Source organism: Scyliorhinus torazame, chromosome 12 (genome assembly GCF_047496885.1).
Source record: "Scyliorhinus torazame isolate Kashiwa2021f chromosome 12, sScyTor2.1, whole genome shotgun sequence".
Lineage (NCBI taxonomy): Eukaryota > Metazoa > Chordata > Chondrichthyes > Carcharhiniformes > Scyliorhinidae > Scyliorhinus > Scyliorhinus torazame.
The window spans coordinates 168,572,079-168,587,470 of record NC_092718.1 but is presented as its reverse complement, the minus strand read 5'-3'; the positions used below and the strand labels follow the sequence as shown (position 1 = coordinate 168,587,470).

The 15,392-nt window shown below is 50.4% G+C and overlaps 1 protein-coding gene across 3 annotated transcripts in view; it reads left to right on the top strand.

The window, feature by feature from the left end:
- The window catches only part of mks1 (MKS transition zone complex subunit 1), a 109,724-nt gene that overhangs the window by 50,641 nt on the left and 43,691 nt on the right, over positions 1 to 15,392 (top strand). For all 3 annotated transcript variants that reach the window (XM_072469334.1, XM_072469335.1, XM_072469333.1), the window contains 2 exons: positions 729 to 785; positions 7,802 to 7,844. In XM_072469334.1, coding sequence (XP_072325435.1) covers positions 729 to 785; positions 7,802 to 7,844 — 100 coding nt within the window. The remainder of the gene's footprint in view (positions 1 to 728; positions 786 to 7,801; positions 7,845 to 15,392) is intronic.

The window sequence follows — 15,392 nt, the reverse complement described above, 5'->3', positions numbered from 1 at the left end:
CTCATGCATCTCCGTCTTCACCACCAGGCCCTGTATGTCGTCCTCATTCTCGGCAGCCTTTGCCTTCAAGACCCGAAGCTCCCGCTCCTGGGTCTTTTGCTCCTCCTTTAGCCCTTCGATCGCCTGTAATATCGGGGCCAACAGCTCCTTCTTCATTTCCTTTTTGAGTTCTTCCACGCAGCGTTTCAAAAACTCGTGTTGTTCAGGGCCCCATATTAAACTGCCACCTTCCGACGCCATCTTGGTTTTTGCTTGCCTTCCTTGCCGCTGCTCTAAAGGATCCACCGCAATCCGGCCACCTTCCTCTCCTTTTTCCATCCGTATCCAGGGGGGATTCCCTTCTGGTTCACCGCACAGTACTTTTAGCCGTTAAAATTGCCGTTGGGGCTCTTATTAAGAGCCCAAAAGTCCGTTCCACCGGGAGCTGCCGAAACGTGCGACTCAGCTGGTCATCGCCGCACCCGGAAGACGTCTGACAAGTATTTTTACCCTCCACCATATTTCCCAGTGACAAATAATTGCTCCATCCCTCGCCAGTCTACAATAAATAGAAGGAGCTTGACTGAGTGTAAGGATTTGTTTAATATACACAATACGAATTGCCATTATGATGATCAAGCAATAGAAAGTATGTAGACTTGCATTGGTAACTGTGTCCAAACTATATTGCTTTTTATTCAATTTTAAGTAAAATCTGGTAATTCAGTTCTTGCCCTTTTTGCTAACAGCTGTATAACAGGCACAAGGAGTACCTTAACACTCTGGTTGGAGAAGAATTTGAAATTGTAAGTACATTTTTTCCTTCCAGCCTTTTCTGTCAAGGAGCAACAATTGTATATATATTTTAATAGAAACTGAACTAGCCATATAAATACTGTAGCTACGAGAGCAGGTGAGGGGCTCGGAATCCTGGGACGAGTAACTCACCACCTGATTCCCCAAGCCTGTCCACAATCTACAAGGAATAAGTCAGGAGTGTGATGGAATGCGCCTCACTTGCCTGGATGAGTGCAGCTCCAACAACACTCAAAAAGCTGACACCATTCAGGACCCCACTTGATTGACCACCCTATTCACTCCCTCAACCACCACGCACAATGGCAGCAGTGTGTACCATCTACAAGATGCACTGCAGGAATTCACCAAGGCTTCCCTCGACAACACCTTCCAACCCCATAACCGCTACCATCTAGCAGGACAAGAGCAGCAGACACATGGAAACACCACCCCCTTGAGGTTTCCCTCCAAGCAGCTCACCATCCTGACTTGGTAATATTTCGATGTTCCTTCACTGTCGCTGGGTCAAAATCCCGGAGCTCCTTCTGACAGCATTATGGGTATACCTACATTACATGGACTGTAGAGATTCATGAAGGCAGCTCACCACCACAATCTGAAGGGCAATTACGGTTGGGCAATAAATGCTGGACTAGCCAGAGGCACCCACATCCCATAAATTAATTTTTTTTAAATGATGTGTTGACTGCAAGCATCCTTTGAAAATTGGTGTGTGCCAGCTACCTAGTGAGGACAGGTCTGCAGCATAAAATTACATATGGTTTGACCAGAATTGACAGCACACTGACCATTAGACTTAGAACAGTGTGTGTCATTTTTTGAAGTCACTGTTCAGGCATGTTGTTTGTGCGGACTAGAATTCTCACTTTTTGCTATCAAATTTGCTTCACTGCTGCTGACTCCAGCAGATGATACCACTGCTCTTTTAAGTTACTTTACCAGTAGTTCAGTCGTAGTTAGAAACAAGAGTAAGCCATTTAGCTTGTTCTAGCATTCAGTGGGATCGTGGCTGATCTGTGACCTAATTCCATATACTTGCGTCTGCCCCAAATTCCAAATTATCTTAAATTTTTAAAAATCTATCAATCCCAGTTTTAAAATTGATAGTTGATCCAGCATCATTTGTTGTTTGCAGAAGAGAGTTCAAAACTTCTACCATCCTTTTGTGTGAAAATGTTTCTTAAGAAGGATCTAGCTCTAATTGATTTGTTATCCCTTGCAGGCTTTTTTTTATACTGCCTTTTTTATAGCCCTTGCTGTTTTATTACACTTTGTATATTTCCCAGGATCAATGCTCATTTTTGCATCTGGATGCTTTTTTTGTTCTGTTACATTTCTTGCTGCCCCTGGCTGTCTCTTTTGCCTCTTAGATGTATAATCTGGTTCTGCAAGACTGGTCCGGCATCACATTAACACATTGGGCCATAACTTGCTCAGAGTGGCAGTCCGTGTCAGATTGTCACTCCATACCCACTACCTGCGCTAAATTTCTTCAGTGTCTGTCTTAGCTGACCTCCTTGATTCAGGCAGTGCAGCAGGGCCCCGACTTCAGTGCTGAAGTCTGAAAGAGTTGAAGTGAAAGAGGACATGTCTTTACGACACTAGCTGCCATAAAGCGGGTAAGTTTAAAGATCCGATTGAAAACAGCAGGACATCGAGGGGAGTGGGAAATTGGATGTGGGGGTCGGGGAGGCAGGGTTGGTGTGGAACTCTGTGTGGTGGGGGTTTGGTGGTGAGGAGTTCTGTGGAAGTGAGGGGAAGGATGCATAGTTGGGTGGGGGACGGTCCCCATTGGGTGGGGAATGTGGGGGGGGAGTCCGTGCTGGGTATTTATAATAGTTACGCTGAAGGTGTAAGTGGTTTATTTATTCTAACTTTTTCAGAGTAACTGTTAGGAGATCACTGGCAAAACTATTCGGCCTCAGCGATTTAAACCACTTTGTCTGATGGTTCCAGCACCATCTTTGTGATTTCTGCTGGCAGCATCGACACCTGGCACCATCTCGGTGGTTACGGAATTCTGGAGCTTCTAGAGGCAGCTAGCTCAGCAGTTGTAACAGTAACAGCTTTCACACATTCATTGCTGAACAGGACGGCATGGTGGCACAGTGGTTAGCACTGCTGTCTCACAATGCCAGAGACCCTGGTTAGATTCTTGCCTAGTTTGCATGTTCTCCCCCTATTTGTGCGGTTTTCCTCCCACTGTCCAAAGATGTGCAGGTTAGGTGGATTGGCCATGATCAGGTTATGGGAATAGAGCCTGATTTCAGAGCGTTGGTGCAGAATCAGTGGGCTGAATGACCTCCTTCTGCATAAGAAAATAGAATGAAAGAAGAGAACTTGAAATGGAGGCCAGTTAAAATGGTTGAGTCACCATGGCAGTTATGAAGCTCCGAGACGTGAAGCTGAGAAAACAGGGAGTTAAGAACTATAAATAATGTGCTACAAACCCTGGGCGAGATTCTCCGACCCCCCGCCGGGTCGGAGAATCGCCGGGGGCTGGCGTGAATCCCGCCCCCGCCGGTTGCTGAATTCTCCGGCACCGGATATTCGGCGGGGGCGGGAATCGCGCCGCGCCGGTTGGCGGGCTTTCCCGCGCGATTCTCCGGCCCGGATGGGCCGAAGTCCCGCTGCTAAAATGCCTGTCCTGCCGGCGTAGATTAAACCACCTACCTTACCGGCGGGACAAGGCGGCGCGGGCGGACTCCGGGGTCCTGGGGGGGGGGGGGGGGGGGCGATCTGGCCCCGGGGGGTGCCCCCACGGTGGCCTGGCCCGCGATCGGGGCCCACCGATCCGCGGGCGGGCCTGTGCCGTGGGGGCACTCTTTTCCTTCCGCCTTCGCCACGGTCTCCACCATGGCGGAGGCGGAAGAGACTCCCTCCACTGCGCATGCGTGGGAATGCCGTCAGCGGCCGCTAACGCTCCCGCGCATGCGCCGCCCGGAGATGTCATTTCCGCGCCAGCTGGCGGGGCACCAAAGTCCTTTTCCGCCAGCTGGCGGGGCGGAAATTCGTCCGGCGCGGGTCTAGCCCCTTAAGGTTGGGGCTCGGCCCCCAAAGATGTTGAGCATTCCGCACCTTTGGGGCGGCGCGATGCCCGACTGATTTGTGCCGTTTTGGGCGCCAGTCGGCGGACATCGTGCCGATACCGCAGAATTTCGCCCCCTGTATCAATGAGAGACTCATTAACTGGCTGAGGCTCTCTCTCTTGCAAGTGTTTGAAATAAATTCAGGGGCTCTTCTGGACAGTTGCCACGTAAACCCTTACCTGGGAACTTCGGAGAGGGATTTTCCAGCCCATCTTTGGGCACTCTCCAAATCCAAAGCAGAGCCAGGAAGTTACAGGCCTTTTAATGTTTCAAAGTTTTTTTTAATAAATGTTTTTTATTGGGTTTTTGAACAAAGTATATTTACCATTATGTACACAGGATAAGAAACATATATATATATATATATACGCACATATATAGAAAAGAAGGGCACACCCAAACATACCAAAGAGAAGAAAATAGTAAATAGTTTAAAAAAATTAAAAAGTACAATAAAAAAAAAATAGGATAACTGGTAGGGTATTGTGCACCAGCTCAACAGCAGCAACTCTGTACAACTGGCAAAATTATTTACAACACATAAGTAATGTTTCAAAGTTAAGCACTAACCTGTCATGACAATCCCACATTCCCTGCTTTGTCCCATTGCTAAAAACGGCTGGATATTCAGAAAACTCATGAAGCAAGAGATTTCAACTTGATAAAAAGAAAAATGGATTTTAAGTATATTTTTCTAACTAATGCTTCCCCTCCCCACCATTTCCGACCTTGAAACGCCTGCTGGCGCAGAGCTCCCCAAAGACCAACATCTTTTCAGTGCCTTGCAGAATCCCATCCTCTTCATTGCTTGTAAGCCAGTCTATTGTGGATTGTATGACAGCTGAGCCTTTGCCCATTCCTATTTTTATCCAGCAATCCTACCCACATGTTTTCTAGCAGATATCGCGAGATGGCAACTAGGACTGAGAACAATGGTCTCCCTCGGGTGAGGCTGACTGCAGCACCTGCCCCCAGTTGAGATCAACTAACTCAGCACAGAGACTGTGGCATGGGTTCTTTTAAGTCACGGTAGCACAGTGGTTAGCACCGTTGCTTCACAGCGCCAGGGCCCCAGGCTTGATTTCCCGGCTTGGGTCACTGTCTGTGCGGAGTCTGCAAGTTCTCCTCGTGTCTGCATGGGTTTCCACCGGGTGTTCCGGTTTCCTCCCACAAGTTCCGGAAGACATGCTGTTAGGTAATTTGGACATTCTGAATTCTCCCTCTGTGTACCCGAACAGGTGCCGGAATGTGGCGACGAGGGGCTTTTCACAGCAACTTCTTTGCAGTGTTAATGTAAGCCTACTTGTGACAATAAAGATTATTTTAAAAGTCTGCATCGGTCAGTCCCACATCGCAATTACCCATTGAATCATCAAGGAGGACTGCATAGCCGTTTCATGATAATTGAATCAGACTACAATCTTCAGTACTGAATCAATCAAAATGAAAACTTTTCTCCCATAAACAGACAAATGGAGACTACTTGGTACCCCTTGACACTTGTCGCTCTGTACTTCATTTTAAGTCCAAACTTAGGGCAGCATGAAAATTGAAAATCGCTTATTGTCACAAGTAGGCTTCAAATGAAGTTACTGTGAAAAGCCCCTAGTCGCCACATTCCGGCGCCTATTCGGGGAGGCTGTTACGGGAATTGAACCGTGCTGCTGGCCTGCCTTGGTCTGCTTTCAAAGCCAGCAATTTAACCCTGTGCTAAACAGCCCCCAGTGGTTAGCATTGCTGCCTCACAGCGCCGAGGTCCCAGATTCGATCCTGGCTCTGGGTCACTGTCCGTGTGGAGTTTGCACATTCTCCCTGTGTTTGCGTGGGTTTCGCCCCCACAACCCAAAGATGCGGTAGCATTGTGGATAGCACAATTGCTTCACAGCTCCAGGGTCCTAGGTTCGATTCCGGCTTGGGTCACTGTCTGTGCGGGGTCTGCACATCCTCCCCGTGTGTGCGTGGGTTTCCTCCGGGTGCTCCAGTTTCCTCCCACAGTCCAATGATGTGCAGGTTAGGTGGATTGGCCATGATAAATTGCCCTTAGTGTGCAAAATTGCCCTTAGTGTTGGGTGGAGGTGTTGACCTTGGGTGGGGTGCTCTTTCCAAGAGCCGGTGCAGACTCAATGGGCCGAATGGCCTCCTTCTGCACTGTAAATTCTATGATAATTTATGATGTGCAGGGTAGGTGGATTGGCCACGCTAATTGCCCCTTAATTGGAAAAAATGAATTGGCTACACTAAATTTATAAAAACAAAATAAAATAAAAGAATTAAGTCCAAACTTGCTGTGTGCCACTTAGATTTGTACATGGAGCCTTGAAAACTTGATGGAGTTTATTGCTCCATTTAGCATAAAGGAATGGGAGCATATTGGTAATGTTACTAGATTAGTAATCCAGCAGCCTGGACTAATGCTTTCGGAACATGAGTTCAAATCCCAACAGGGCAGCTGGAGGGGAATTGCATTCAATTAGTTAGTAAATCTGGAATTTAAAAATTACCAGATTGTTTTCAGAACCTTTCTGGTAATAAGGGTCTGGTTGGGGGGAGTGAAAGGCAGAGCTTGTTGCTTTGGATATTGATGCTAATATAAAACTTGGAATGGCCCCATTGTGATCGCAGCACAAAACAGCAGAATACATTCATCTGCACGGCCTCTTGCACTAGATATGGATCTTTTCACCTACCCCCATAATCTTTTATGTTGAATTGATTGGAAGTAACATTCTGATTTAAATCTTGTGCTGGCGATGGAGGAATTTGAGCAGTTATCTCTGGTGACACCTAGTGGTGGGTGTGATTTCACATGCAGAGTCCCTTACCCCAAGGAGATTCCACTCCTGTGGTCTCCAGGAGAGAGCTGAGGCTGGACATTTCTCTCTGATACCAAGATCCTGCCAGTGGATGCAGCCCACAGCCTGGATTCTGTGTTGTTGATGGAAACTCGAGTGGGGGACGCTTCCTCTGCTCACCTAAGTGGATGACACAGAACATTCTTGCTAAATTAGAAGAGAGTCCTATCTTGGTGAGGAATGCAAAAAAATTTTGTGAAAAAGGAAGTGGAGGAGAATATCGAAACTCTAATTGTGCATCAGTTGTGGAACACAATTTGAAGCATGTTTTCCCTCTCTTGAAGTTGTATGTTGTCCTTTTAAATTTGTCGTTACCACACACAGTTAGCTGAGCGTGAAAAATCTTTGCTATTGCTGCTCTTCCTAAGAATAATAGTAGGCCATTCAGCCTGTTAGGCTTCCTCAGCATTTATTAGACCTTAGCTGATCTGTTTTGTAACTATGGCCTACTGTTATTCTTGGTCGACTTACCCTTTGATGCTTTTAGCTAACAAAAATGTATTTCTCTGTTTTGAAAGCTGCAAATCTCCCAGCATCTACTGCCTTTTAGGGAGTCAGTTCCAGGTTTCTCCCTCTTGTGAGGAAGAGCGTTTTCTGATTTCACTCCTGAATGCCGTATGCTCTAATTTTAAGAATATGTCCTCGATTTCCCCTTCAGAGAGAAACATTGTCTACTTTTATCAAATACTTTTCACATTTTAAACACCTGATCCAGATCATTCCTCAATGTTCTACAGTCTAGAGTCAGCAGTGGTGACTTCTCGTGCCTTTGTCTCCTCCTCCACTCCAGTGATGAAATATCTATACTTGTTTATCACATTCTCTTCTTCAGTTGTGTTGTGGTAGGCAACCAGGAGATTACAGCCACAGATTAACATCCTAATGCACCACCGAGTACCAACTTGGAGCACGGCAGTTTTTCAATACATTGCATGTTTTTTTTTCTGTTAGTCACATTGGCAACTGTTTAAAAATTATAAAAGATGGTTGGTGTGTGCAATGGATATATTTGTGTCATGATTGACTTCAGTTTTTAAATGCATTCCATCCTTATTTTTGCAGCCTCCTCTCGGTGCTCTTAAGCTGTTTGTGAATGGTGAAATTGGTAAGTTTATTATGATACGCCTATTTATAGCCTGTATGTGCTCATTAGCAGAATACCTTCAGCCCCATAAGGAACACTGAGCATTGGTGACACCATATAAATACACCACCTGGTGCCAGTCCTCAGCTCTGCGAATCAGCAAGTTCTTGGGCTGACCCACAGTACGTGAACATATGAAAAATAATGGACAGGAGCGAATCAGTCGGCCCATCAAACCTGCCCTACACAGCCATATTGCCGTGAACATCACGATTGACAAACCTGCCAGCAGCCATATAATCAAACCTAGGAGAACCAAATTTGAAAGGTTCCTCTCTGAATCCCGGATGTAATCACTACAAGTTTCATTTAACTCATTGGTCACTATCTCGACCAATTATTTCTTCTTCCCTTTATATTCTGTGATGTCCACTCTGACCAGGACCTGGTCTCTTTGCATGTGAGTGAATCTGTGCTCACCTGTGAGCAGCAACTCATTCCATAGGTCAGCTGTCCTTGGGGGTGGGGGGGAAGGAAAAAGCTCTGGTCCTCAAAACTTTTTCTACACTTTCACATTTTATACATAAAATAAACCAACCCCAAAGAAACGAAGGTCAAATTGTGTCTGCAATTCCTTTCTACTAGCAAAACGTTCCAGAGTGCGATCTTCCGCATACTTTCCATGCACTTCCAAAATTTTGAATACCAGCTGCTGCTGCTTCTCTCTTGCCTCCCTAGCCACCTGTGCCTTAAATGAGATGATCTTGCCCCTTACCACCGCGTTCAACGCCTCCCAGACCACCGATGGTGAGACCTCCCCATTTTTATTGAATCCACATAATCATCAATCACCTTTGCCACCCTCACATTAAAAACTCAGATCCGCGAGCAGCCCCACATCCAACCTCCACTCCAGCCTCTGTGCAGGCCCCTTCTCCAAGACCACATCCACCAAGATCCACCAAGTGCGGAGCATGACCTGAAATAACAATCGGCAAGTATTCCACCTTCCTCACCCCCGACAACAATGACCTCCCCATAATAAAGAAATCAATCCTCGAATATACGTTATATACCGGCAAGTAAAAGGAATTCTCTGCCCCGGATGCAAGAACCACCAGGGATCCGTTCCTCCCATCTCCTTCATAAATGCTGAAGGGTCAGTGAGCGCGGTTTAGATCGATCCATCTCCAGATACAACACGGTAGCATAGTGGTTAGCACAATTGCTTCACAGCGCCAGGGTCCCAAGTTCGATTCCCAGCTTGGGTCACTGTCTGTGCGGAGTCTGCACGTTCTCCCCGTGTGTGCGTGGGTTTCCTCCGGGTGCTCCGGTTTCCTCCCACAGTCCAAAGATGTGCAGGTTAGGTGGATTGGCCAAGCTAAATGGCCCTTAGTGCCCAAAATTGCCCTTAGTGCTGGATGGGGTTACTGGGTTATGGGGTTAGGGTGGAGGTGTGGACTTGGGTTGGGTGCTCTTTCCAAGAGCCGGTGCAGACTCGATGGGCCGAATGGCCTCCTTCTGCACTGTAAATTCTATGATTCTAACATGATGTTTAAATCCACCCCCTAAAATTAACTGATGCGTGTCTAAGCTAGGCTCGGAATGGCCGCCAGCATCCTCTTCATAAACACAACATCGTCCCAATTGGGAGCGTACACGCTAACCAACACCACCAACCTCCCCTCCAAAACATCCATTACAAAAACATATCTACCTCCTTGAACTGCCACTCTATCTGAAACCTAACCCACAAGTACCGCTACCCATCCCCCAGTCCTGCTATCAAAGCCCGAGTGAAACACCTGACTCATCCAACCCTTCCGAAGCCGGACCCTGGTCCTTCACCCTCAGATGGGTCTCCTGCAGCACCACCACATTGGTTAGCACTGTTGCTTCACAGCGTTGATGACCCGGCTTGGGTCACTGTCTGTGCGGAGTCTGCACGTTCTCCCCGTGTCTGCATAAATTTCCTCCGGGTGCTCTGGTTTCCTCCTACAGGTTTGAAGGATGTGCTTGATAGGTGAATTGGACATTCTGAATTCTCCCTCAGTGTACCCGAACAATGGCACCTAGGAGATTTTCACAGTAACTTCATTGCAGCCTACTTGTGACAATAATAAAGATTATTATTATAAAAGACTCTTACTCTTGCCCGCTTCACTGGTCGACCCAGCCCCCAACGTTCCACGTAACCATTGGGACTGGGAGTCTCTCATCCCCCCTCCCCCTCCCTTCCTTCAGTCATGACAGCCCCATGGGGCATACCTGCCCCCCCCCCATGAATGATACCAAGCCCTAGTCATAGTCAAACCCCCCCCCCCCCCCCCCTGCCATTCCAAAAGCCACTTCCTCTCGAAACCCCTCCATTCACGCCTCCTAGGCCATTCGAAACCTATCCATACAGGCTCCCCCAACCTAGCCAATTTAAATTTGCTAGTGAGGTGGACCCCAACAGAGCATCCTCCTCCCACATACCTATCACCAAGACCAACAAAGAAACCATCCACCCACCCCCACACCCAGCCCTCCTAAACAACCAAACATGCTAAACACCAAACCAAGGGGAAAAGCTCCCGACCCATTATCCTACCGTCCTCACCATCCTCTCCCAACCACAACAAAATAAATCAAAGTCCAAACTCAGTTCACCTCAGTCTTTCAGCCCTCACGAATACCTCCGCCTCCTCCGCTGTCTCAAATAAATGATCCTTGGTGTTATATGTAACTCTCAGCTTTGCTAGGTACCACCCCTAACCCCATTTCACTCTTGTACAGCGTTGCCTTCGCCCTACTAAAGTCAGCCCATCTTGCCAGCTCCTGGTATACATGAATACCACTGCCTTCCCACCTCGCCTCCAGATTCTGCTTGGCCCATCGCAAGACCCTGTCTTTCATCTGATAGCTGGGAAAACAGACTATCACAGCTTCAGGTGGATCATTCGCCTTTGGCTTCGGACGGAGTGACCCATGATCCCTATCCAATCCAAAGAGGGAGGAGTTCTCCTCCTCCCCCAAGAACTTGGCGAACATCCCTGAAAAGTACTCCGCCGGCTTCCGGCCCTCAAGCCCCTCAGGCAGTCCCGATATCAAGATTCTACCGTTGTGACGGTCCTCCACTTTGGCTCTCAGCCCTTTATTACTCTTTTCCACCTTCCGCAGCTCCTCTCCCATCAAGAAGAACTGGCTGCTGTTCCTTGATAATGCCTCCTGACTTCCGGGTGTGGCTATGCAGAGCTAGGTCGCATATTCGGCAGCTCCCGCTTGGAACGGACTTTTGGGCTCTTTTACAGGGCCCCCACGGCATTTGTTTGACATTTCCCGGTCTGGGAAGAAGGCTGCAGCATTCCCCTGACAGTGTCCCCCAGGAGTGTTATGTCTTTTGGCTACCAGACCCGGCAGAAACAGTGAAAGATTTGGCTTGAGCTGCAGCAGTAGACGAGGGCCTCTTCCAGCATGAGGCGGGGGAAGGGCAAGCTTAAAGCTGCAATCTGGCTTTACTCTATCAAAGGTGAATTCTAGCAGCAGAGGGAACAACTGTGAAAAGATCTACCAAGGCCATTGAAGAAGCAGGGACAAGGCTTCTGGTGGCGGCCATGGAGGAGTAGGTCGCGCATTCGGCAGCTCCCGTCTGGAGCCGACTCTCAGACCTTTTTCAGGAGTTTCCATAGACTTTTTGGGGCAGACTGGTGAAGCAAACACTGCCAACTTCTATGAAACGGACCAGAAGTGTAACGGCCAAAGGAGCGGCACTGGAGCAACGGGAGAAGCGAGGGAAAGAAAACAAAATGGCGGCGGCCAGGGACAAAGGGGGTTCATCAAGCGCTGCTTCGAGGAGCAGCGCGAGGAGATGCGCAAAGAGATGTTGGTGCCTATGCTTTCGGCAATTGAAGGACTCGGGATCACGCAGAAGGCCCACGAAGCTAAGATCCAGGAGGTACAGAAAAGAGTCTGTCAGAACGAGGACGAGCTCGTGGGCCTGGCCGTGAGAGTGGAGCAGAACGAGGCGCTACACAAGAGGTGGGCGGGAAGACTCGAAGACCTGGAGAACAGGTCGAGGAGAAACAATCTGCGAATCCTGGGTCTCCCTGAGGGAGTGGAGGGGGCTGATGCCGGGGCATACGCGAGCACGATGCTCGAGGCAATGATGGGCACGAAGGCCCCTTCGAGGCCGCTGGAGTTGGACGGGGCACATCGGGTGCTGGCGAGGAGGCCCCGGGCAAATGAGCCGGCAAGGGCGATGGTGGTGAGGTTCCACCGGTTCACGGACAGAGAGTGGGTCCTGAGATGGGCCAAGAAGGAGCGGAGCAGTAAGTGGGACAATGCAGAGATCCGAATATACCCGGACTGGAGCACGGAGGTTGCAAAGCGGAGAGCGGGTTTCAACCGGGCCAAAGCGGCGTTGTACTGGAAAGAAGTGAAATTCGGAATGCTGCAGCCAGCACGACTGTGGGTCACATACAAGGGCCAACACTATTACTTCGAAACACCTGAAGAGGCGTGGTCCTTTGTACAAGCCGAAAAGTTGGACTCTAACTGAGGGTTTGTGAGGGTGGGGGGGATGTTTTGGGGTTTGATGTGTGATGGTTGTTGTATATAGGGGGTCAATCACGCGCAGGAAATGTTACATGGGCTGGGGGAGAGAGACAAGGCCGCGACAGGAGCTGCGCCAGAGGGGGCGGAGCGGGCTTTGGAAAGCGCGGGGTTTTTTCTCACGTGCGGGAAGAAAGGCGGGAAGGGGAACGAAGGGATGCATATGGATTGGGAGACTCCCACGCGGGAAGGTCAATGGGACGGCGGGGAAAGCCGGGGTCAGCAGGCGTCAGCTGACTTACGGGAGTGACATGGAGGGAGCAAAAAAGCTAGACGGGGGTCTAGCGGGGGGGAGGGGAGGGGTGGAAGGGGGGGGAAAAGGGTTGCTGCTGCACTGGCCGAAAGGGAATGGGACACAGAAGAGGTGGTCGGGACGGGGTTCCCCCCTCTGGGGGACTGGAGGGTAAGGGAGGCGTGGACACGGGACTGGCCCAGAAAAGGAGATGGCATTCCGGACCTGGAGATAGGAGGCCTGATAATGGGAGGGGACTTCAGTACAGTGTTGGATCCAGCACTGGACCGCTCCAAATCAAGGACTGGAAAGAGGCCGGCGGCAGCCAAGGTACTTAGGGGGTTTATGGATCAGATGGGGGGAGTGGACCCATGGCGGTTTGCAAGGCCGCAGGCCAGGGAATTTTCTTTCTTCTCCCATGTACACAAAGCCTACTCCCGGATAGATTTCTTTGTTCTGGGTAGGGCGCTCATCCCGACAGTGGAGGGGACGGAGTATTCGGCCATAGCCGTTTCGGACCATGCCCCGCACTGGATGGAACTGGAGCTGGGAGAGGAGAGGGACCAACGCCCGTTGTGGCGGCTGGATGTGGGACTGCTGGCGGACGAGGTGGTGTGTGGGAAGGTGAGGGGGTGTATCGAAAGGTACTTGGAGGCCAACGACAACGGGGAGGTGGGGGTGGTATGGGAGGCGTTGAAGGCGGCGATCAGGGGAGAGCTAATTTCCATTAGGGCTCATAGGGAGAAGACAGAGGGTATGGAAAGGGAGAGGTTAGTGGGGGAGATTTTGAGAGTGGACAGGAGATACGCAGAGGCCCCGGAGGAAAGATTACTTGGGGAAAGACGACGGCTCCAGACGGAGTTTGACCTGTTGACCACAGGGAAGGCGGAGGCACAGTGGAGGAAAGCGCAGGGGGCGACCTACGAGTATGGGGAAAAGGCTAGTCGGATGCTGGCACACCAGCTCCGTAAGAGGATGGCAGCGAGGGAAATAGGGGGAGTCAAAGATGGAAGGGGAGCCACGGTTCGGAGTGCAACGAAAATAAACAAGGTATTCCAGGCCTTTTATGAAGAGCTGTACAGATCCCAGCCCCCAGCGGGGGAAGAGGGGATGAGACGATTCCTAGATCAGCTGAGATTCCCGAGGGTGGAGGAGCAAGAGGTGGCTGGTTTGGGGGCACCAATTGGGTTGGGGGAGCTGAGCAAGGGTTTGGGGAGCATGCAGGCGGGGAAGGCCCCGGGACCGGACGGATTCCCGGTGGAGTTCGACAGGAAGTACGCAGACCTGTTGGCCCCGCTACTGGTGAGGACCTTTAATGAGGCAAGAGAGGAGGGGACCCTGCCCCCGACAATGTCGGAAGCGACAATTTCTTTGATCCTAAAGCGGGACAAGGACCCACTGCAATGTGGATCGTACAGGCCGATCTCGCTCCTCAATGTGGATGCAAAGTTGCTGGCAAACGTGCTGGCCACGAGGATCGAGGACTGTGTCCCGGGGGTAATCCACGAGGACCAGACGGGATTTGTAAAGGGCAGGCAACTAAACACCAATGTGCGGCGGCTCTTAAACGTGATAATGATGCCATCGGAGGAGGGAGAGGCTGAGATAGTGGCAGCTATGGACGCGGAGAAGGCCTTTGACCGAGTAGAGTGGGAGTACCTCTGGGAGGTGCTGCGTAGGTTTGGGTTCGGGGTAGGGTTTATTAATTGGGTTAAGCTCCTTTACAGAGCCCCGATGGCGAGTGTAGTGACGAACCGGCGGAGGTCGGAGTACTTTCGACTGTACAGAGGGACGAGGCAGGGGTGCCCCCTGTCCCCCCTGTTGTTCGCATTGGCGATCGAACCATTGGCCATGTCATTGAGGGAGTCTAATAAATGGAGGGGGTGGTCCGAGGGGGAGAAGAGCACCGGGTGTCGCTATATGCGGATGACCTGGTGCTGTCCGTGGCGGATCCAATGGAGGGGATGGTGGAGGTCATGCAGACTCTAAGGGAGTTTGGGGAGTTTTCGGGCTATAAGCTCAATGTAGGGAAGAGTGAGCTCTTTGTATTACAGGCGGGGGACCAAGAAAGAGGGATAGGGGACCTACCGCTGAGGAGGGCGGAGGGGAGCTTTTGGTATCTGGGGATCCAGATAGCCAGGAGTTGGGGGACCCTACATAAACTGAATCTGACGAGGTTGGTGGAGCAAATGGAGGAGGATTTCAAAAGATGGGACATGTTACCACTCTCGCTGGCGGGTAGAGTGCAGTCGGTCAAAATGGTGGTCCTTCCGAGGTTTCTGTTTGTGTTTCAGTGCCGTCCCATCGTGATCACGAAGGCCTTTTTTAAGAGAGTAGGCAGGAGTATTATGGGGTTTGTGTGGGCGAATAAGACCCCGAGAGTAAGGAGAGGGTTCCTGGAACGCAGTAGGGACCGAGGAGGGTTGGCGCTGCCAAACCTGGGGAGCTACTACTGTGCAGCAAATGTGGCGATGATCCGCAAGTGGGTTATGGAGGGAGAGGGGGTGGCATGGAAGAGGATGGAGATGGCGTCCTGTAAAGGAACGAGCCTGGGGGCGTTGGTGACGGCACCGCTGCCGCTCTCGCCGACAAAGTACACCACGAGTCCGGTGGTGGCGGCAACGCTAAGGATCTGGGGCCAGTGGAGACGGCACCGGGGTGCAATGGGAGCATCGGTGTGGTCCCCGATCAAGGGTAACCACTGGTTTGCCCCGGGGAAAATGGACGGGGGTTTCCAGAGCTGG